General features: G+C 37.8%; 1 protein-coding gene across 1 annotated transcript; it reads right to left on the reverse strand.

Moving 5' to 3' along the window:
• Positions 1-3,324: 3,324 nt before the first annotated feature.
• Positions 3,325-4,462, reverse strand: LOC122147589 (FERM and PDZ domain-containing protein 1-like). Its single transcript, XM_042770695.1, has 3 exons — positions 4,364-4,462; positions 4,057-4,201; positions 3,325-3,694 (listed from the first exon to the last, which is right to left on the reverse strand). Exons 1-3 carry the CDS (start codon positions 4,391-4,393, stop codon positions 3,645-3,647), a joined length of 225 nt encoding a protein of 74 aa, XP_042626629.1. The 5' UTR covers positions 4,394-4,462; the 3' UTR covers positions 3,325-3,644.
• Between the last annotated feature and the right edge of the window lie 18,697 nt (positions 4,463-23,159).

Here is a 23,159-nt window from a genome sequence, read left to right on the forward strand (position 1 = left end):
ATCTTCAGGAAAAATATTTACAGATTGAACTGAAGGAGAAGGTAAGGGAGATGGAGATGGGGTAGGAGTGGTTGAAGCACTTGTCGGTTTGACTGTAGAGCTTTCAGCCTTTAGTTCAGTTCTTAGGTTCTCATGACTTAGAGAAAACACCCTTACTCAGTGTAGAGGGTGGGGAGGTACTGGTACCATTTCTCTGAGACCAGGGGGTAGAGAAAGACCATTTGGGGGAACTTTTGTTTTCATCAGGTTTTTGTGACTGGGCATTAACTGCCTTTGTGGATGGCTGTCAAAAACCAATGAATGATGGCTTGGGAGGTGGTATTGGGGGCTTTGTGTTCATCTGGCGCATTTTATTTTCAGATTTTCTGGTTTCAAGAGAGTCTGATGAGTGTTGTTGTAGAGGACTCTTGCTGTCTGCTGTTATTTTCTCAAATTCATTTGTTCCTTTAGCATTTGTTGGCTCTTTCTGATTTGGCTTAGTATCTTGAGTGTCAAGTCCTTCAAGATCCACATGATTTGGAGTAATCTCTTTTTCTAGACTGGCGGCACCTGGCCAGATATTCCATTTTGTAGTCCTGGGTCCATTTTGCCCCCAACATTGTCTGGGTCTACTAAGGTCTGTTGGGGAAATGCAGATTGACGTACAGCCGTAATTAATGAGGAAGACATTGGTGGTCCAGGCCCTGTGACTGGTTTAAACTCCATGGTGTCTGGCTCCATCTCTAGAAGCTGCGATGATAAGTGTGGATTTCGGCCAGGGATGTCTCCATTGCAGTGCTGGGCTTTTTGCCCCGTGGACAGTGGTTAGCAGATAAAGATTTAGGTTCCACAGGTGTAGGTTTAGGGAGAAAAAATCAGTGAGGGCTGATGGACCTCCAGTTCAGGGTTTTTAGACTCAGGGATTGCAGGGGTGAAATGGTGGCAAATGAAGGTTTTTCTTTGCGGGTTCTCTGGTGTGGCACTGTCCTTCTCTTTGCTGTTTCTGGATTCAGAGCTTTTGTCTTGTCCACACTAACCTTAAGGTCACTAAAAGAAGGATGTTTGTTCTCAGAATCTGAGCTTTTCTCTGCAAAAAATAAAAGAAAGAGGTAAGGAGAGACTTGTACATAAGTTGAAAAAAAAAAAAAACAACAACATAAAAACACCTTGATATTGAACATTGAAGGAATATTTGTGGTTCAATAAATGTTAAGATTTGTCAACAACATTTGTAAACAATGTTGATCACCTTCAAAAAAAACCTTTTCTGACTAATTCCTTAGTTCTTTTTGGCTGCATTTACACTTCAAGTCTTAATGCACAGATCCAATCTTTTCACCATATCCGATTTTTTGGCCCGCCTGTTTACATTCACTTTAGACACGACTGGTAGGCTATCCGATATCGGTTTAATTCCCGCCCAAAAGGATTGTCTGCAGTTATCACTTTACTATGCACATTGCAGAACAGTTTTGAATGGCTGTGCTATTAAAAATTTTTTATATAATTCACATCAAGCGGCCATTATTATTTGCCAGCATGGACAACGGCTGTCTGGATATTCTGCAGCACAAAATCTGACTGAACGGATAAAAACGGAAAATAACAGTAATTTTCATTCGTTAGGCTAATTTATATATAGCTCGTTTAGAGGTAGAATTCTCTAGTGAAATACAGTAGCGCCAAGATTATATTTATTGAAATGAATCAAAAATCAATTAATGAGAGAGAAAGAAAACACAGAGAGCAAATGTGAAGCTTGGGAACAAGTGTAGCATTGTTGGTTTTAATTACAAAAACTGATAAGTTATCACCTCATTGCTGAGAAATATAATGTAGCTTTTAGCTGTTGTATTTATAAAATTCATGAGGCTGGGTTGAAAACCAGCTCCTGAATGTACAATTTCTTACCTATATAAAGTTTATATCTCAATAAAATGCAAGTGCAAACAGCACACAGGCATTAAAACACAATTTTTATGGGCAAACGTGTTGCCCTTGCATTGGGAGTTCTGTGGGGAATCGGATATGTGTGTTTAGACGCAGGTCGGATGTCCAGATATCTTTAAAACCACATTTGGAAGTGGCTCAGATCAGATGTGAAAAAATCGGATCTCGTGTGGATTTTGGTGTTTACACATGTGAAACACAAATTCCGACCTGTGTCAGATGTGAGCAAAAAAATCTGTTTTTTTTGTGCCAGTGTAAATGCAGCCTTTGAGCAAAAATCAAGGCACTAATTACAATGCAAGTAAACAGGGCAATGTAACTTCTTACTTTTTGCGTTACTTACCTTATGTAAATTTATATCCAATATTTCCAACTTATGTCATGACCATATAAAGGGCAGTAAACCCTGCTACTTTGATATGCACAAGTATACAAGAAATATGACTGTAAAAATACAAAATAATTTACAGATGATATAATACAAATTTTAAATGCTTTTACAAAAATACTAAGCTTTACATTTCTGCTTTAAACCCCTCAAAGGTGCATAGCCATGGGGGGTGGGGGAGTTGTGACAGAGAAACTTGTTTCGACGGGTAATGGATTTTATGCTATAAATGTTGTTGATATAACTTAAACTTGTATTGAACCTGGAACATACTTCTTTGGAATGCACAAATGTTTTGTGGTAAAAATAGAGGGTTCACTGACCTGTGAGGCATTTCTCTGTGATGGGAGGGGGTAAATCGATCTTGGGCATCAAAAAATTCATCATCAGATTCTGAACAACTGTCTCTGGAGTCCTTTGAATTCTCAGGGACATTTGTTGTGCACAGCTCTCATCAGCACATATTGTGCTCTTAATTTTGAAGATGGGTCCTGTTGTTTAGCTTCATTTGTCTTTTTCTGTAGGAAGCTGTTTCCCTTTTGTCTACATACTGGATGGTTGTGAACCTGGTGAAGAGTGCCTGAAAGTTCATTTCTGCTAATTTACAGAATTTATGCTGTTAGGGGTAACAAGTGGCTAACACAGCCTCAAATTCTGCTGACATGGCGGAAATGCGACTGTCTTTTCCACTGTCTCCCACTTCATCATCCTCATCCGTTCCGCTGTCACTCAATGCATCATCGCTGGCTGCAGGTGGGCTTGGCAAGCTATCAGACATTTCTGAGAGCTCAGAGAAGCGCAGAACTGAGTAATCATTGTAGGTCAGGTCTGAAGGTCGTCTGAGTTTGTTTGAACTGCCCCTCTCATCCAAATGCTCTGGGCACCTGCCAGGATCAGGAAAGGGTGGTGGACATCCAGACTCGATGCACCAGAGACCCAAGACCAGAACTGGGTTTCTCTTCCAGAGACACCATCCACATGACCAAGTCCACCAATGGCTGCCTTAATAGTCTCCTCCAGTGCATTTAGCGAGTTATCTAGGAACAAACTGGAGAAGCTGCTGTTGACTCGAGGGTCCGAGTACCAACCTGTCTCCAAAAGGGTATCCATTGTCATGCCATAATCCTCATCTCCAACAGACTCTCTCTTGCTTGCCTCATCTCCTTCGACCTCTAAAAAGGGATGCGTTACAATCACTCTGACCTTTTCTGCCTCTGCTTCACTTTTCCCCTCAGCTTCCTCTCCTTCCTCCGTGCCATCATTTGTATTTGTGGGACATAGTGGTCCTCTGACAGCTGAGTGTCCAGCAGTCCCTCCATGGCGTAAGTCATCCTCTGAACTGTCTTCTGAATCGCTTCCACACGAGAGAAACATACCCTACGCATAGCAAACACATTAAACATAACTTATATAGCATTTAGTAACAATGTTAATTGCTGATATCATGACATGATTGTTATTACTAAGAGACATTTTAGATATATGAAATTATATTGATAGCAGAAATACATTTTCAGAAATAACAAGAATAATAAGAACATTTCAACTAGTGACAACTGAATTTTTGATGTCAAGAATGAATTTTTTTTTACTAGTAACAAAGTAATTATTGATATCAACAAAGGCAGTTGATGTCTGAAATATGCCCTTGCAACCAGTTAAAATAGAATTACTGATATCGTAAATAAAAAAAAAGTTATGCCACATATTTAATGACACAAGCTTCCCTAATCTCCTACCTTCTTCTGCCGGAATGCGTCGCATTTTAGGTCTGGGTCCCCAGCGGAACACATTGATATTGGGGTCCACCAGAAGTTTGCAGTATCCAGCCAGGAGGCAGGCCAGATCTTTAGCTGCTACGGATTCCATCAACAAGGCTATAGGCTGGAAGTTGTAGGATAAAAAGATGGGTCAGAGATGGTATAGAGAGAGAGAAGAACAGAGAGAGGAAAAACATATTTCTGTGTCTGGGTGTTTATCAACAAAGGTACAGTTTCAGCATTTTAACTGTGGTTTATTTTAATCTGTTGGTAGACGTGTACACACCTGGATGTCCTGCAGGTAAATCTTGAGCATGCTGACTCTGTCGGGACTCTGAGAGCACCTCTATTCGGGGTGATGTAGTGGAAGTCTATGATGGGGGAGATTCATGTTGAGCTGGTGGTTTAGTATTTGGCTGATCCCATATCTCGCTCCACCAGCAAACTCACCAAACGACTCCCTGTCCTGCAACTGTAACACACACATTACTCCTAATCTGCCGTCAGTCTTACCAAGGAAATACATAAATTAGATCAAGTGAGGATCATAATAATGGTCCAGTGTGAATCTTATGAGTGAGTTCTTTTTAATTAATCAGTCTCAGGCTTCACATCATTTCAAGGTATACTTTTATGTCCCTGCAAGAGATGCTGCTATTGTATCCGAATCTCTTGCTCCTTAGAACAGCCATCTTATATAACATTCTTAAATTCATATTCTTAAAAATGGGAGAGTGCTTGACAAGATTTTATCCAGTATAACATTATCTACAAAAAAACAACAACAAAAAAACAACAAATGGCTGCCGCCAGACAAGATAGGAAAATAAATGGAACATATCTGTGCCCTGCAGATTTTGTTTGTTATTTGCTGTATGAATCTGCCAGATGGACACAACTCTCTCACCAGCATGGTGGCGTTGTAGCTTCTCCCGCTGTATGAAATCAGTCCGCCATCTGGGTCAGATAAGCCAAAACGGGCCCTGAGACACAGAAATCACCTGAAAGAGTGAGAGAGAGGTAAATGGAAAAGACAAACCAATATATTTTCATTATGAATGAAGTAAGAAAAACAAGGACAGGAAAAAGAAAAGTGGTCTTTCAACTGCTGCAGTACATAGTATATATATATATTGCACAGCATGCAAATTATGGTTGGCATAGAAAACCCAGTTGTCCCACTACATTTGTTAAAATGTGCAGGATATAACCAGAGCACACCTGCATAGAATACTGCATCCCACAATGCAATGCACTTGACTTGCAATGCACTCACTTACAGTATAACAAAATGAATCAGGAGTAATAGAGTGCAACAGTTGGGTTCCTGAAGAAAAAAAGTGCAATCATTTTCTGATTTTCAACATTAACTTATAAGCCTTTAAAGACAGACTTTTTGTGAGCTCCAAGGTTGTCATGATGTGCAAATCATGCCAAAAAATGTTGGCATGATGCACTGCAACTGAATTTCTGAACTTGAGTTAGTTTCTATGCATATTTTGTTGAATATATATATTGTTTCTATTGTTTAGTATATATTGTTTCTACATCAAACAACTTTAAATGAAGTCATTTTATTATATCACCATTGTTTTTAAATTATGTCATTTGCAATGGGATTCATGGGATTGTAGCTCTTGAATTAATTAAGTACAAAAAGTGTGTTTTTGTCTGATTTTCAAGTACGTTTTTGTTTCAAATCAAAGTTTGTAATGGTGTGATTCAGCTTGTAGCTGGCTGATTTGGTTTATGGCTTATATCATTTTCAAACAAAGACTGTTTTTTTTTTTTAAATCCCTATGAGAAAAACTAGATGGAAAAAAATACTACTCCAGTATTAAAATCAACATCGCTGGAAAAAAGTATTAGGCACTTAATGCATTTCTATATCAGCCATTATTTGTAACATGGCTGAATTAAATATGCAATGTAGTCAGGTCATGTGACAACAATGTAGCTTACTATTGTTGGAAACATTTACGCTGCATACTATTTCACATACATTTGTAAACCTTATTTTTAGGCCAGTGTACAGGTTTATACTGTGCGGTAAGCAGTATTTTAATCTACAATGTTTAGTTTGTCAAAGGGATCATCCATAAAATGCTATTAATTTTAATATTTTAAATATAAATGTAAAAAAAAAAACTGTTAAAAAATACATTATTTTCTGTTTATAGAAACATGGAGTTCATAGTTTTCTGAAAAATACTTATTGTCCTACACACACCTTCTGTCGTGGTTCTAGCAGCGACTGGATCTTCTTCATGTGGTGGTTGAGAGCTTTCCGCAGGTCTTTCTCTCTCATGTTCCTCAGCAGAGTGGGAGATGAAGCTCTCTAAAACCAAACTCCTTGCTAACACACAGACACACACACATTAAATGTAGCATTTCTAATGTACCAGATATATTTGAGTGTATGTGTGCGCTCTTACACAACGCTCATTAACAGATGCTCTCGTCGTTCTGTCCACAGCTCGCCAGTTTCTCGTGCATTTGCAAAGCGGCTAGTCTCAGCGCTGTCTGTTACATTTCATCTCTACAGCGTAGCGTTCCTGTAAAAACACATCTCCCACACTCTACACACACATACAACCAGGGTTACGATAGTTAACTAAAACTAAAAACATATAAAACATTTTCCTTACTTGAAATGAATAAACATTAACTGAAATGAAATAAAATCTTACCTGCTGAAAGAGGTACTCAAAGGCTACAGGATCATCCTGCAGGAGGTCCACTGGGTCTCTGGGAATGAAACAGACTCTGAACAGACACCTGTAGTCATGGGAATCCTTCTTCTGTACCACCTGAAAGGAAAAGCAACATGATAGAGCACTTTATTACAAACTCCAGTCGAGGCTATAGTGAGTATAAGTAGATATTTTTTTTAATTTATGGTTACAATGGTTATATACAGTAGGTGTAAGAAAGAAAAATTGCATCTTTCTGTATGCATTAGCACTTGCCTAGCAAGTTGCAAGCTACTCACAACTGAACTACCATATTTTCTGGAAAATAAGTCACAACCTGACTGTCAAAAATTCCATCGTTGAAAGAAAAAAATAAAACACCCAGATAGGTGCATCATATAAATCACATTTTGTTATTACATTCAGAAGTATCGTAAAATACTGCTATATTAAATGTTTCCAAACATTCTACACTCTATAAACATGTATTTTATTTCTCCTCACACTTTGGAATATAAGATGCAGGGGGTTTCAGATGATTTAAAAACTTGACTTATATTCCAGAAAAATACAGTAGTCAAGACCCTTTAAGTTACTGACACGCTATGCTACAGTACGTTTAATGTTGCAAAAGTTTGCTTTTTAACATGTAGCTTTATTTTGATTGTAGCCGAGCCGAGTTAATAGCATTGCTACTTTTAGTAGCTAGTGTGTTACCCTTTTGTATGAGCTCCTCCTCGTGCAGCAGCAGTAAGGCTTGGTGATGTTATTATTGCTGTTCTAGCACCAGTGCAAAAATGCTCAATACATCGAATGGACAGCTTCTCTTTCAGAGTCAACACGATATCCTGCACACAGAGACAACTTTAATACTACAACGTCTACAGACTAATACCTCACACTACACTCTCACAAAAATAAGGTTAAAATCAAACAATAACTGATGGATTTCCTGCAGTATCACTGTACTCCATAGTACTGAAATTGAAGCTAAAGCTGATCTACAGTGCAGAAAAGAAAAGAAAAACAGCAATCTAAAACCTTGACAGTGGTGGTCTTGTGAAATTTGAAGGCTTTGGTCTGGCCGTTCTCCAGGTACACCTTCAAAACGTTGGGCAGGAAGAGAAGAGAGTTTCCCTGGAAACAATCAATGAAACATGGCTTAGGAAAGCAGCATGTCATCATGTTTTAATTAAAACAAATATACCAACAGCAAATGTATTGTCATGCACCGCTGCTCATGGTCATCATGGCTGGTTAGTACAAAACTATTAACCAGGCTGCATCATACACTTTTTGGTCCAAGTGTAATCCTGACCAGGGCTGGTGTGAGAGTTGAGTATGTGTGTGGCTTTTTACCTGAGTGTGTCCGTTGACGAGCACCTCCTCTGCAAAAGCGCACTTTAATGGGGTTTCTTCTCAGACGGGCTCTCTTCTCTGCTGTTATGAATGAAGACTTAGGATTCTGAAAGCAAAAAATTAAAAAATTCTGAGTTGGACAATGACACTATGGTCTTCTGTAGAGTTGCTTTAAGGCTTGAAATTTAAGTCATTCATAATCGAAGAATTTTTGTTTATCACTGTGAAGCTGATTTGAAACAATCTGTATTTGTTTAAACTGCTATATAAATAATTGTGATTAGAATTGACTCGAAACTGGTGAAAGACAATGCCGGAAAATATAGAACCATTAAACAGAACAACCCCGCCCCAGTTTCAACATTTAAAAGAAAACCGGATTTGAATAAGAACTGGTTCTTGATTCCCAACCCTACCATTATCTGACTCAACAACAAACTGGAAGAAGAATCTTAGTACACACCGCCATATTTCTGAGGATCGTCATGGTTACAGAGTCCTGGCAATCCCTGAGGTCGGAACATAAAATATGAAAAAAATGATCATGAGGTCATGACATCATCATATTTATGAGTGGGGCAAGAAACAAGCAAGCAATATCAACTCAGCAAAGTTATTTTAGCTGTGTTGCTTTAATCTGATCAGTTACCTAATCATCTGCTCCGCGTTTTCAGGTGAAAGATCTTCTATGGCTTTATTGTTCACTTTTAGGATTTGATCTCCAGGAAAAAAGCTGACCGTCTGCTGGGGCCTCCTACAAATAACACAGACAAACACACGCGCAAGCATTAATCTTAAAATACAACTTAGTACAACTTTAGTTTCATGCACGCTGAACAGTTAATTAAATGTATGTTTTTTTTTATTTTAGTATTATTAGTCTGATCATTGAGAAAATAAAGAACACACCTCTCACAGACGTCCCAACCTTGGAACAATTTTTTGAGCACCATCAGTGTGATGGCACATCAGAGTATTTTATTGCAATTTGCAATTTAAAATGCTATTTAGGAAAAACTCCAGTGCACTTTAATTATATATACTGTAGTATACTTCAATTTATATACTCAAGTGGATTATCGTATGTCTACAAATTTGTTTTGAAAGAAGTATTATTTTTATGGATTGGCTATTATTTAGCACTATAAACACATCTGTCTGTTTTATTCATGCTGGTAAAAGCTCCTGATGTTGTAAGATATCCCTAATATGGACAAAGACATCCAGCTGTTGCTGTAACTGAATAAGTAAACACATCTGTCTGTTTTATTCATGGACATGATGATAAACAAGACAGATAAACACTCGACTCGTGTGACCAAGTATTGTTTATCTGTGTTCATCAAGCCATCTCGGGTATACAGACAAACAGAACCTCGTTTGGGAGAGGAAAAGAAAACAAAGACTTCTGTTAAAAAAGTTTAAAACAAAGACTACTGTACTGTACTGTCCTCACAGAAAGGTGACAAGCAGGAGTGGAAGAGGGATCGAGCAGGATTTGGTGTCAATTTGCAGTAGTCTTTTTAATGGGCTGATTTGCACTTACGGCATTGTTCTATCCTACAATTGCTTGCTATTTGGGGAACTGAAACCAGCAACTCTGATTGGCCCCAAACTTCTTTTTCTTTTGATTTGAGTGATTTTGATGCATGGACACAGGCGGTAACCAGGTTTTTGCATAGTTTAGAGCGACATATTGTACCAGTGTACTTTGAGGAAACATATACTTGCTTACGACAAATACGTACTGCGTGCACAGGTTCTGCTCTCATCAACAAGCACTGTGTTCAAATTATGTGGCCACAGTTGCATACTTTTTAGGGGGTTGTTCAAATCACCAACCTTAACTGTAAGTAAAAGTTATAGTGATGCAACTGAGATGAAAATTCTGGATCAGATTTTTTTTTTTATCTTTTTGAAAGACAAAGTCTCTTATGTTCACCAAGGCTGCATTGATTTTTGATTCAAAAATTACAGTAAGTAAAAATTGTGAAATATTAAAATTTTAAATAACTGTTTTCTTTTTGAATATATTTTAAAGCTGAATTTTCAGCATCACCACTCCAGTCTTCAGAGTCACATGATCCTTCAGAAATTATTCTTATATGCTGATTTGCTGCTCAAGAAACATTTCAGTTATTATCAATGAATGTGAAATAGGTTTGTTCAAATCACTAACCCTAACTATGAGTAAAAGTCATAGTTACAACAATGTGTTTGCGGAAGTTACATTGTTAATTCATTATTCATATCACATCTGGTGCTTCTGTTGTCTGAGTGTCTGACTCTAAGTCTGTTTGTCTCTGCACTGCTCTGTTCTGCCATTTACACTCATTTGTCTTCAAGCCAAACTAGGACACCACACACACACACACACACCACAAACACCATACACACACGCACACACTGCGCAACACACACCACACAACACACACACACACACACACACAAACGACACACACCAACACACACACACACACACAAACACACACAAACACAAACAATCTCGCACCTTCTGCCCCTGACTAACATCCCCCTCCTAGTCCCTGATGGCTCTCTGCCTTGCCATAGAACCAACCACCAATGCCTGGCAGAATATCTCTCTTTTTTGAATCTCCTTCTCCTTTCACATAATTATGTGCTGCAGGGCTGTGAGGTTCTCCCCCTGGGCTTTTATCAGCTGTTTCTGCTGCAAAAAGAAAGAAGTCAGCACTGCAGAATGACTTGTTGTGTGTGGTGTGTGTGTGGGTGTGGTGTGTGATGGTGTTGTGTGTGTGTGTGTTGTAAGAATGCACACACAATAGCTTTGTTGCAAGAATCCAGTGGCTGCCGTTTGCTCTCTAGTCTTTATACACAGCTGACTTCTAATACGGTAACTTAAATGGAACCTTACAAGTGGCTGAGTTAGATTGGAAGGCGGGCGGGAAACATCCATTCAGGGATTTATCGCTTGTGATTCTGTCATGGGCAGACAGATTCTTGCTAGAAGACATTTAAAAAAATGTCAGCTGAGTAGTTGTAAACTGCTAGGGCAATGATGTTGAAATGCAATCTCACACTATCTTGGCCTGCCTCATTTCTCTCTGGCCTATTTTCCTTGTGAAAAATGGGTTTATTTCACTAGTTACGTTACTCTCCTAATGGAAGACATAGTAAGCAATTTGTAATAAATAAAATTCTTGAACGAATGTCATTTGATTTCAGTGAAAACACAAAATCAGTCATAATTTATTCAGATAGAGTTTGATGTTAGCGTGTTGCTAAGCTAAAAAATGCTATACAGTAATATAATAGCTGTACAGGGTTGTTGACAAACATGGTATTATTTGCTACTAAAAACAGTTCAGATCTTTTGTCTTGAACTTGGAATACTAAGTTATCATAACTGGAATTTTTATAAAGTTTTTTTTTTTTCATCTTTGTCGATATGTAAACCATTATATTCAAAAACAAACTAAAACAGTAGTGGCTTCAGTTAAAGGGATAGTCCACCAAAAATGAAGTTTTTTGTCATTATTTCACTTACCCCCATGCTGTTCCAAACCTGTAAAAGCTTTGTTCGTCTTCGGAAAACCACTGAGTTAAGATATTTCCCTGGATGAAAACCGGGAGGCCTGTGACTGTCCATAGAATGCCAAGTAATTACACTGTCAGGTCCGGAAAGTATTGAAAGACATCGTTCAGAATATCACCGTATGTGCTATGCTCTTCTGTATCAGCCGCCGCACAAGGATGCACTGTTTCTACGTTGTATATTTAGCCTTTTGATCTTGAAAGAAAAACAGCAACTTTTTTTTTTTTTTTTCCCTTGTTTGGGGGCATTGCGGCTCGATACAGAAGGAGCATTACACAGCATACGTTGATATAGAGAGGACACAGAGGAGACTGTTGACAAAGGAAATTGTTGAATTGTACTTGTACTTGGCAGTATATGGGACAGTCACAGGCCTCCCGGGTTTCATCCAAAATATCTTAAATCTGTGTTCCGAAGACGCAACAAAGCTTTTACGGGTTTGGAACGACATGGCGACTGGGGGTAAGTCAAAAGTGGATTAATGACAAAAATTTTTCATTTTCGGGATGGGAACTATCCCTTTAAGGTATTAAACTACAAATTTCTTGTTAAATATGACATTTTATTTTAGCTTTTTCAGCTCTTTATTTGTGTCTTCAATATTTTGGCAACAAGAATAAGAGGTTTAGGGGGATGTGAACCGGGGAGTGCATTTGTATCAGTTCCTACAATCAGAACAAGGCTAGAGTGATGGACACTGTATCTGCACATTGCTCAGTAGGATCCTCTCTCTGACCTGTGAGAAAGGGAACACAATCATTTCACCTCAGAAGAGATTTTCAAACTAAATATTAGATTTTGAGACATCGAAAGTTGCTTTTGGAAGCTACAGTATTTTTCTTCTGCTGTCTAAAAAGTTAGATGACTGCGAAATTTAAACTTCCAGGCATTTTATCTATAGATTATTGACTTAAAAAAAAATTAACATGAACAACCTAAGTAACATATAGGTGTGGCTAGCTAGCATACAAGATTTTATCATAGCTGCAACATTGTGTTACAATTACCCCCGAGCCACATGGCCCAGTGTAAGCACCTTGTTTGTCTGTGTTGACAAACTTTTCTGTTAGACAATGAACATATTTAATATTAGTGTTACACCTTTAACAATGTGTTGCTTTTAAATCTTTTTTAAAATAAAATGAATATTATTCTCCACTCTATGATCAATAACAGTAGTTATTCTGTTAATATGTCTGTCCTTGTACCATTTCACCTAAAGTTTTGTTAAAGCCTGTTGTGGGACTCATCAGCGGTATTAATGTATTTGAGGTAAAATTTATAAATAATTAACAATCTAGTTCATCACTAGAATCAGTTGCTTATAGTCTTTTGCAAAAATATAGAATTGAGCGCTTTTGCTATTATGAATGCATATGCCTGACATCTAAAAAGAATTTTGGATAAGCATAATATAAGTAACATTATTAGATAGCTCACAGTCATTAGATGACTTATTTTTCAGTGTTACAGTTGCCTCCCAAACACTGTAACAATCGCCCACACCAAGGGGGGCAAATGTAAACACTCTGAACTTCTTGCACTAAATTTCAATATTATTAGTCTTGACCTTATTAGTGAAAATATTATTAATTAGTGCACCTATACTTGTTTCTAGTATCAAACTATTACTAGTGTATTTCATAGTAGTCATGTCATCAGAGTTATGAAATGGTGAAATGATTAAAAACAATGGTTACAAATTGCCGCTTTCTCCGGTCTACTAATATTTATGTAGTAGTATTTTGGTACAGTAACAATTTTGTACAGGTATCGCTGTTGTTGTATGAACCCACCCCCCCACACAGTTCTATTATGCATGCTATATTTCATACTATTCCACCGCCCCCCCCCAGCCAATCCCGCCCCTGAAAAAAAATCCCCCTCGATATCATGCCCCCCCCGCCCTTTCCACAAGAATATGACCCCAGCAAGCACAACCTGTTTTCCCAACGCTGCATAATTAATAAATGTTTTTTGTAGCAGCTAATATCAGCATAACTGAATGATTTCTGAAGGATCAGTGTGACACTGAAGGCTGGAGTAATGATTTGCTGAAAATCTAGATTTGAAAATCACAGAGAATAAATTGACATTTTAACAAATATATTCACCATAGAAAAAAATCATTTTAATCTGTACTAATAAATATGTTACAATATTGACTGTTCTTTACCGGTGTTTTGGACCAAAATAAATGTAGTCTTAATGGACCATAAGAGACTCCGTAATGAGGCCGAGGACGAGAAACAGAAATCTCAGAGTTGACAGTTAATTTCAGCATGAACTCAGCAATAATCAGATATAAAACTAATAGGCAGACGAGCTAATATTGAATGAATATTTTTAAACTGTAATTAGACGGAACTCAATTTTATTGGATATTTTCAGAATTTGAGAAAAAAATGTATTTGGTTGTACTCCAATCTTTTTTCCACCCACCCAGCGCTGACTGCAAGTGCATTTCTGGGATTGACTTCTGTGCGTAAGGATACATGCAATATATGTTGCCTTAGATGTCACGTCAAAAAAGGACCTTTGAAACAACAGTAGTGCGACTATGTTGTCTTGAATGCTATCCTAGTTAGGTTTCACCCCCCCCCTGTAACAGTTTTCTGTTGCCTCGGTAACTGTCGCGGTCCCTGACCGCAGACTGTGTGTAAGTATCTGTCAGTTCAAAATGAGAAAATATAATCAAGCTTGTGGTCAGCGTGTTGTTTGTGTATGAGAGACTGTAGTATATGTATATATATACTATATTATATACTAGACTATATCATATATATATATATATATATATATAATATATATATAATAGATAGATAGAATAGATTAGATTTTTAATAATGAAAAGCACACAAAGCATCTCAAGGGCACAATACACCATACAAATATCAAATTGTTAACGGAATTAAGAAAAGTGAAAAAAGGAAAAGAAAAAAAAAGCAAGCAAGCATAAGAAATGAGAGAGATATTGTTTTGGGAAGAGGAGGCTTGTTACACATGCATCATAATGAATTAAATAAATGACAGAGGAGCAGATGGCCACCTCACACACCAGCTCAAGTGGTCACATCCTTTCTCAATTTTCACATCTCTGTCGAAAAGTGCACATAAGGGTGAAAATTCAATCTGAGCAGAAAGCAGGAGACTTCAAAAAAATCCAGTGGAAAGAGTATAAATTGAGGGTCTTTTCTAAGGATAAACCACATGAGAAGAAGGGACAGGACTTCTTTAGAGTCTCCATTTAAACTCGTAGTGTCTCAGAGAAATAGAAGTGATCTTAACAGGATGATTTGTGTTGTTTCTTTACTCTGGGTGCATTTGTATCTTGCACTCGTCAGGGACGTATCCAAACATGGCTTCATTAGATCATAATCTCGTGTTTAAAAACAACCTGCGTAGTGCTTACCATAGCGACGCCGGACGGTGTGTGGTAGTGGTGTTGTTACATGGTGTGACGTCCCTGACAGCAGGGGGGGTGCTGTGACTGAGAGACTGAATCCAGGGGAGGTCCAGGACACGGTCTATGATCACCTCCACTGTTGACCTTCACAGGGCAAGTTTCGGAGGCCGAATCCCAGAGCGCATCCTCCTGCCTCCTAAAATACGCTCCCTTTGAGAGACAGATAAAAACAATAGTTTGGGGTAAATAAAATTGTTTAAATATTTTTTTTTTTTTTTTACCAAGGTTACATTTATTTAATAAAAAATACAGTAAAATCAGTAATATTGTGGAATATTACTACAATTTAAAATAGCTGTTTTCTATTTGTATATATTTGTAAAAATTGAAGAATTTATTCCATGTGATGAAAAGCTGAATTTTCAGCAACAATTACATCAGTGTTACTGATCCTTACGAAATTATTCTAGAAATATGCTGTTTGATGATGAAGAAACATTTCATATCACTGTTTGAAAACAGTTGTGCTGTTTAATATATTTGTAGTAATCCATGATTATATTTTTGTCTTTGGTTTGAACAGAAAGTTTTAAAAGAACCTCCATTTCGAAAATAGAAATCTTTTTGTGACATTATTGTCTTTACTGTTCACTTTTGATCTATTTAATGCATGCTTGCTGAATCATAGAAGTATTCAAAAACTTACCGAGCAAAATTTTTTGAACAGCAGTGTACATTTTTAAATCATTGGTATGTTTGCATTTTTTAAACATGTGAAAAAAAATGCTGTTCTAAAATCCTTGGGTACCTAATTTAGTGTTTCTGCTTTGACCATGTTTTGTGCAAATATTACGTTCAGAGTAAGTGAAATCTACTCCAATGTGATAACGATTAACTAGCATTTTCTGAAACTCTTAAAAAAATAACTACAAGAGTAATTAAACTCGCCGTGAGATTTTCTCCAAAAATATCACAATCCAATCACGTGAAAGACCACATGAATGGACCTTCACTATCTGCCGACAGGACTCTAAAACACATGGCGATTGATACACGCCTGATGACGTTTAGTGGTTTGCATGGCAGGAGACGACGGCTGTGTTTATACCAGCAGGATGAAAGACAAAATGAACTACAACGCCCACAGCAGCTGGAAGTATGAGAAACTCTGACTATCTAACTCGTTCTCGTGATATTAATTAAGTGAAGTATATTTTTTAAACATTATCTGAAGAAAAAGAGCCCACTAGTGAATTACTCTCTATAACTACCACATCTCTCACAAACACTGAAATCTCGTCGGCTTATCACAAAGCTGGAATTACTAGGGTAGGAAGGCCATCTAGGAAAGACCAAGGCCAATAGCCTTATACAGGAACCATACAAACTGGGACCACCTAATTAATTGGACATAGTGCTATGATCTGAGTAGTAGTTTCTTTCCCTATATCTGGATGGCTTTAGAGAAAACCAAAAGATGGCTTCAACCAGACAGTCTGTTAAACACAATGGCAGATCCGTCCATGGTTACACTGACTGGACTGGTTTTGGTGGGTGCTCTGGTTGTGTGTCTACAGTAGCCATGCGACATTGCATCATCCAAGTGTGCACATACGATGCAAACGATGACTACAAAGGGAGGATAAGGGGGCACCAATGGGACCACCGAGCCGAAGTAAAACCATCTTCCATGGCTACATCTAAACATCTTTAAAACAGCCTGTGATGTTCTTGGATTGCTTCTAATATGAAGGCCGCGTTTCAACCATTTTTAGGCTTTTCTCTCCTATTAAATGCCTTCAAGAACCGCATTAATGCTCGGATTATAAAATTATATGTCTGTGTGTGTGTGAGGTTTACTTCCACCTGCTGAGAGAGTCTCGACTTCGCGGCGCAGCCATTTCCCCACCACCTGCTCCAAGCCCACCCCGGGCCGACCCTGCCTGGAGAAGATCGACTTTCTGCGCTCTTTCTCGCTCCTCCATCTAACTGAGAGACAGAAAGACAAAGTGATGAGTGAACAGAAAATAAGGATGAGGATCATACAGTGTAAAACACTATTGTAACAAACGTTCATAGTCACGGGAAGAAGGAGGCGGGAACCGGCGAACATTTAAACAAAAACTTTAATAATAAAATAAACACAAAAGAGCGCGACAGCCCATCACAAAATAAAGTCTAAGGCCTGGTCTCTCTCGTCTTACACATTCGTCCCACCCCTCCCTTTTTTATCCTTCCGGAGCTCCTCCCGTGGGACTTTGAGATCCGTGTGAGTGGCGCAGGTGTCGCGCATGTATTATAAAAGCATTCGTCAGATCGCAGGCAGGCATGCGCTCATCTTGTGTCAGGCTTATGACACAGGATGCACTGTTTTCTTTCACAATCAAAGCATCAATATACGTCGTAAAACGTATCCTTGTGGCATGGCTGATACAGACAGAGCATACGCTTCCTGCGGATCTGACGATGGCTTTTTCATAACTTTTCTGGACCTTGACAGTGTATTTTACTGGCAGTCCATGGGACAAGTCACAAGCCTCCAGGTTTTCATCCAAAATATCTTAAATTGTGTTCCCCCCCCCGAAAACGAACAAAGCCTTTTACGGGTTGGAACGACATGAGGTAAGCGATCAATGAACAAAATTTTCATTTGGGGGGTGAAGTATCCCTTTAAGTCCCATGAAGTCAAAACCAAAGTTTTGTGGCATATGTGTCGCATGTTTAGTAAGCTATTTAGGTCATTATTTTAATGGTACTCCTAAAAGCAGGTACTGTACACCCACTACCCTTCAACAGTTTGGGGTCGATAAAGATTTTTACATTATTTTTTCTTATGCTCACCAATGCTGCATTTAATTTGATAAAAAATATGGTAAAATCAGTAAAACTGTAACAATATTTTAATGTACTATTTTAAAGTGTAATGAGGTTTCTAGTTGTAATATATTTTAAAATGTAACTTATTCTGCTGATCAAAACAAAGTGAATTTTCAGCATCATAACTCCAGTCTTCAGCGTCACATGATCCTTTAGAAATCATTCTGATTGCTGAGTTGCTGCTGAGGAAAACATTTATTATTATCAGTGTTAAAAACAGTAGAAAGTTCAAAAGTTCAAAAGAAGCATATTATTTTAAAAAGGAATCTTTTGTAAACACTACAAATAATCTTTACTGTCACGTTGTCCTTGCTAATAAAAGCATAATTTTTCTTTAATCTTACTGAGCCCAAACTTTTGAAACCCATTGGTATGCATTTTTTTAAACTTGTTTTATGTTTTTAATTTTTTTTTTTCAGGGCTTTTCTCAAGCCAACTTAAAGTGTTGTCTTGACAAACTTTTTTATCGTAGTTTAAAATTGCAGTCCTGTTTTGCAACTTCCCGTTTTCTAAAGAAAATCAACACAGGAAAAAAAACCTCCAAGATTTCACAGAGCAAACAATCCATTTTTACATCGTTAATGAGTCCCCAAATGGCATTTACTTCAATTACCAATGTATCTCAGATGCAGCTTTATGTCATCCTCCTTCATTTTCTCATCTCAACACACTCTCTCTCTATCCTGTCTGTGTGCTGGGTTTATGTATGCTAATAGCAGCGGCACAGTCATGAGGTGACACCAGGCCTGCATTTAGAGGACAATCTACGTCACAACAGACAGACATATCACATGCATAATAACATCAGCCATCTACAGATGATAGAACTGCACACACTGCGCCTATGCAACACACACACACATTCCAAAAATCCATCTAATTACCTGAACGACTTCTCTCGCTCCTCGGACATCTGCTGCTACAAACAACACATGCATCAGTCTCTCTCTTTCAGCCACACTCTGTTGAAGTGTGTGTTATCTTCTGCAGTCAGACACAAGGGAGCTTCTACACACTCACTCAATCACCACAAAACACAACTGTCTCGACTACTGCACTGTGTGTGTGTGTGTGTGGTGTGTGTTGTTGTGTGTTTGTGTGAATGTGTGTGTGTATGCGTGCTTACAAACACATTCTGAATGGGGTGCTGATCAATATGCACAGTTTAGTCTTTCTTCTGTGTTCGTCAGGGCTCGAAATAATCATGCGTGATTATGCAAACTGCAATGGTGTGGGTATTGAATGGTTTCATGGCATGGGCATTGGAGAGGGTATGGGTGTCATGTACCTTTATAACCTTTGCTCTAAGGCGCGGGGGATAGAGTATCAACCACTATCGTACGATATGGTCAAGTCTAAACGCTGAGGTGTCTATGGTGGAAGAAAAAAAGTTTTTTGGGACGATATAATAATGGGGAGAGCGAAGGGAATGGCTATGAAATACGTTGTCATGGTGCAAGCAACGCAAAGAGTATTTATTAATCAACAAAGTCCTGACACATGTCTATAAGAAAAATAAAAACAGATGAAACTCATGGCCATAAGCAGTTGGCCTTTAAAATAATATAGTGTTGACGGAGCAGTGAACAAACTTAAACTAACTTGCCTCAGCAAGATAACTTCAAAAATCCGTTTATCATTTACCAGAGAAAAATGACCGGAGAAGAAAACATTAGCGAAAATACAGTAGGTGTGTTGCTTTATTGAAATAAAAAAATGTGCTCTAAAAAACACTTTTCAATAATGCAACAATGTTGTAAAATCGATCTTGTGTAACTACAGTGTTGAGTTGATGTTAAAAAAACAATTAAAAATAAATGTTCATTAATTTGAATAAGGCTGAAAATCAAAATCAAATGTAATTGTAATTCTTGGAAATTTTGTGCCTTGGCAACTAATTGAAATAAAATAATTTAAGTACTTATATATTAAGTAGTAAGAATTATTATGAACATATACTTTATATATATTATATAATTAATAAAAAACAACAGTAGCAAATAACGAATTAACTAAACGAATTAAACTATTAAATATTAAATTGAACTATTAAGTGAAAACTACAGCAGTAAATAAATAAAGCTAGAAGGGTTTATATTCACATTTTTACATCTTCACAAACAGACAGAAACTTACAGAACAGATGATCATAAACCAGCGTTTTTGGCCTTTGAATACAGATGGCTTTGACTGACACATGGCGCTGCCTGAATACTAGAATTTAATAGATTAAATCAACATTTCCAATTCACCTTGCCTTTTAAAATTTTCCTGTTTTTTTGGTATGAAATCATTCACATTACTCTAAACAAAAGCTTGGCAGTTTCTAATGTTCTTGGGCATTTTAGTGGGTTGTTATGGTCCAGTTGCTAGGGTTGCTCCTGGTTGATTTGTGTTGTGCCCCAGGTTACAACTATTATCACTTAGTAAAAGTAGCCAGCACTCTTTTCCTCACACCATGACTTGAGGAATATGTCTTGAGCAGAATGCTGTGGTATGAGTTCCACACATAAGTTTACTGGTTAGGATTAAAGGACATATTGATATATATGAGCAACAAAAATAATGAAGCTTCACTGCATAATATCGTAGCCTACCATCCAAGATCTGTTGGATAAAATTAAGTTCTGACCTACATATCACTACGTGTGTCACTGGTGTAATGAGTTCGAAAGTGCTTGCGGGGGTTTATTGGCGCTGTCTGTGTAAATTTGAAGGAATGGGCATCGCTATGAGAGCGCCAGTTTAGATGACCTCTTGACCCTCAAGGCTCCTCGAGCGCATCTAGATTAGGTGGCTCTCATGGTGCTGTGGACAAACGTGATTAATCCAGCATGCAATAAGAGCACTGTAACAGGCGTGCGTGTGTGTGTGAGGTATTACCTGGATTGGTACGCCCACCTAGTAATGGTATCATGTAGTCACGTTGTGCTGATCCAACTGATCCGGATCTGCAGATCCGAGTCCGGGCCAGCTGCACTGCGCTTATGCAGTTAATGGGAGTAGTGCCTATTTGATATTTCATAGCTGCAACATAAAAAGTAAAAGTTAACTGGATGAAAGTAAAGTGACTGCAGATAATAAAACAGTAGGGTTTTGTTTTGAGAATTTATGCACTGTATATGGGACCCCTTTTGTGTGGTGTGTGTGTGTTTGTGTGTGTGTTGGGGTGTGTGTGTCGTGTTTGTGTGTGCTGACTCAGGTAAGTGTGGAGTCATGAAGATGTCTGCCATGACAGGTTTTCACTCGTGTCTCATCCATAAAAATCACGCAGGCCTCCTCTTCTCTCCCCTTGCATTTCTGCATCTTCTGCAAGACTCTTCTGTCAAGACTCCAAGCCATTAAACACAGCTCTCGTGTGCTAGTCGAGTGTGTAACCTCCACATTTTTGAATTGATTTGTTAATAAAGTTATGTTGCAACACGTGTTTTCTTTAAGCACATACACACTGGAGAAAGCTCTCAAAGCAAAAAGATAACAAGTTGGCTAGGCTCATGGAATTAAATCTATTAAATAGTTTTTGGTTTAGGCACTTAGTACCAGAGTGGTGTTTGACTGCCTTCGGTACTAGTTGTAGTAAACAAGTTCAGTTTACATGACAAAATGTTGGAAATCGATTGCACATATTTTTTTAAGTCACCATTGCTTAAAATGAAAGATTAAATCTATTTTGATATTAATAATACTTAGGATGTTTGCAGTACAAACTGGTAGTTTCAACACGTTCTTTGCCACTTTTTGTGATAATATGCCATCATTCAGCAAATGGGCTTTTTAGTATTCAACTTAAACTGAGACTAGACTGTTCTTGGCCAAAATATATGCAGTGTGACCAGACTTTATGCTGATAGAAGTCCAGGCTCTGTGAGACTACATCCAGCCTCAGTATTTCATTCAGTTCCTTTGAGAGCACGCTGTAATGACCCTGCATTCCTCCAGCGGTACAGTTTAGAGTGCTCATATTTAGACACTCACACTCAGCTAAGTGATTTCTTCATTTCTCTGACAATCTCATTCCACTAATACTGCACAATGCAGTCAAAATCATTGGCTGCAATCATTCTGTCACATCCGAACTCAACTAATAATGCCTAATGCAGCATTACTACCGTCTCTAGAACTCAAGCTCTGATAACTTCCCACTACTGCATACTACTAGTGTGTACTGCTCTTTATATATACCGGTTTTATATTTACAGTATGTATGTGTTTGTTTACCTGACATATAGGGCCAGTTGTCCTGCTATTTGTTACACGCTGGACCATGGTTCAGGGAGATCAAATTTCATTCTCTGACACTTGGCCTGTAATGAAGAGAATGAACAAATAAACCTAACTTGACTTTATTACAGTCGGGCCCCCATGACTGCAGTTTCAGCAGCGTCGGTTTCCAGTTCCCTGTATGGTCCTCTCTGCTTCAATCTATCACCAAAAAGGGCCGAGATGTCTCTTTTGAGACAAAAGAGTATGTTTCATTTTTTGTAACTGATGACCGCTGGGCACAAATGAAGCTGCTGAAAGAAGCCTACATTTCATCTTTTGATCCATTAAAGGAATATTCCAGGTACAATATAATTTAAGCTCTATTACTAGCATTTATGACAGAAATCCATCCATCAAACCGTACATTACACCGTAATACATTTAGAGATTTTCTTGGTTCCTTAATGATTTGTTACAGATTATTTGAGGAAGAATAACAGTATCCTCATGAGCCTAATCACAAATCATTTCAACCAAACAATACCAACAAATTAAATTTAAATTGCATTAAAAAACTATTGTTTTCAGGTGCCTTTCATGGAGCCAAAATGTCATGAAAAATAAAAAAATATATATTTCTTAAAACATGGAAACAAATCTATAGAACCACCAATTATCATTAGTAAATGAAACAAAGCTTTTTGAAACTCTGAATCAATTGCTTGGCAAAAAATGATTCATTTTTTCAAAGAGGCAAACTAGCTCCTTTAGAAGCAATTAATTCTTCTTCTTCTTCTTCTTTTTGCATTATACACAAGTATTAAAATGCATAACATTAATCAAAAAGGAACCTACATTATAAAAATGTCCTGAGATCGCTTGAAAAACCATTAGACACTCGTTCATGGGTTCACCAGATCAATACCATCTAGACCCCTCAAAATTTTTAAATGTTTTCTAAAACCACCAT

This window comes from Cyprinus carpio, chromosome A14, assembly GCF_018340385.1.
Source record: "Cyprinus carpio isolate SPL01 chromosome A14, ASM1834038v1, whole genome shotgun sequence".
Taxonomy (NCBI): domain Eukaryota; kingdom Metazoa; phylum Chordata; class Actinopteri; order Cypriniformes; family Cyprinidae; genus Cyprinus; species Cyprinus carpio.

Bases quoted from the DNA above. Each gene is read 5' to 3' on its own strand.
- LOC122147589 (XM_042770695.1), bottom strand. From the start codon at position 4,393: ATGCTCAAGATTTACCTGCAGGACATCCAG. The intron at 4,202-4,363 runs GTGTGTACACGT...TACAACTTCCAG, and splicing joins TTTACCTGCAGGACATCCAG to CCTATAGCCTTGTTGATGGA. The intron at 3,695-4,056 runs GTAGGAGATTAG...TGCTATGCGTAG, and splicing joins ACGCATTCCGGCAGAAGAAG to GGTATGTTTCTCTCGTGTGG.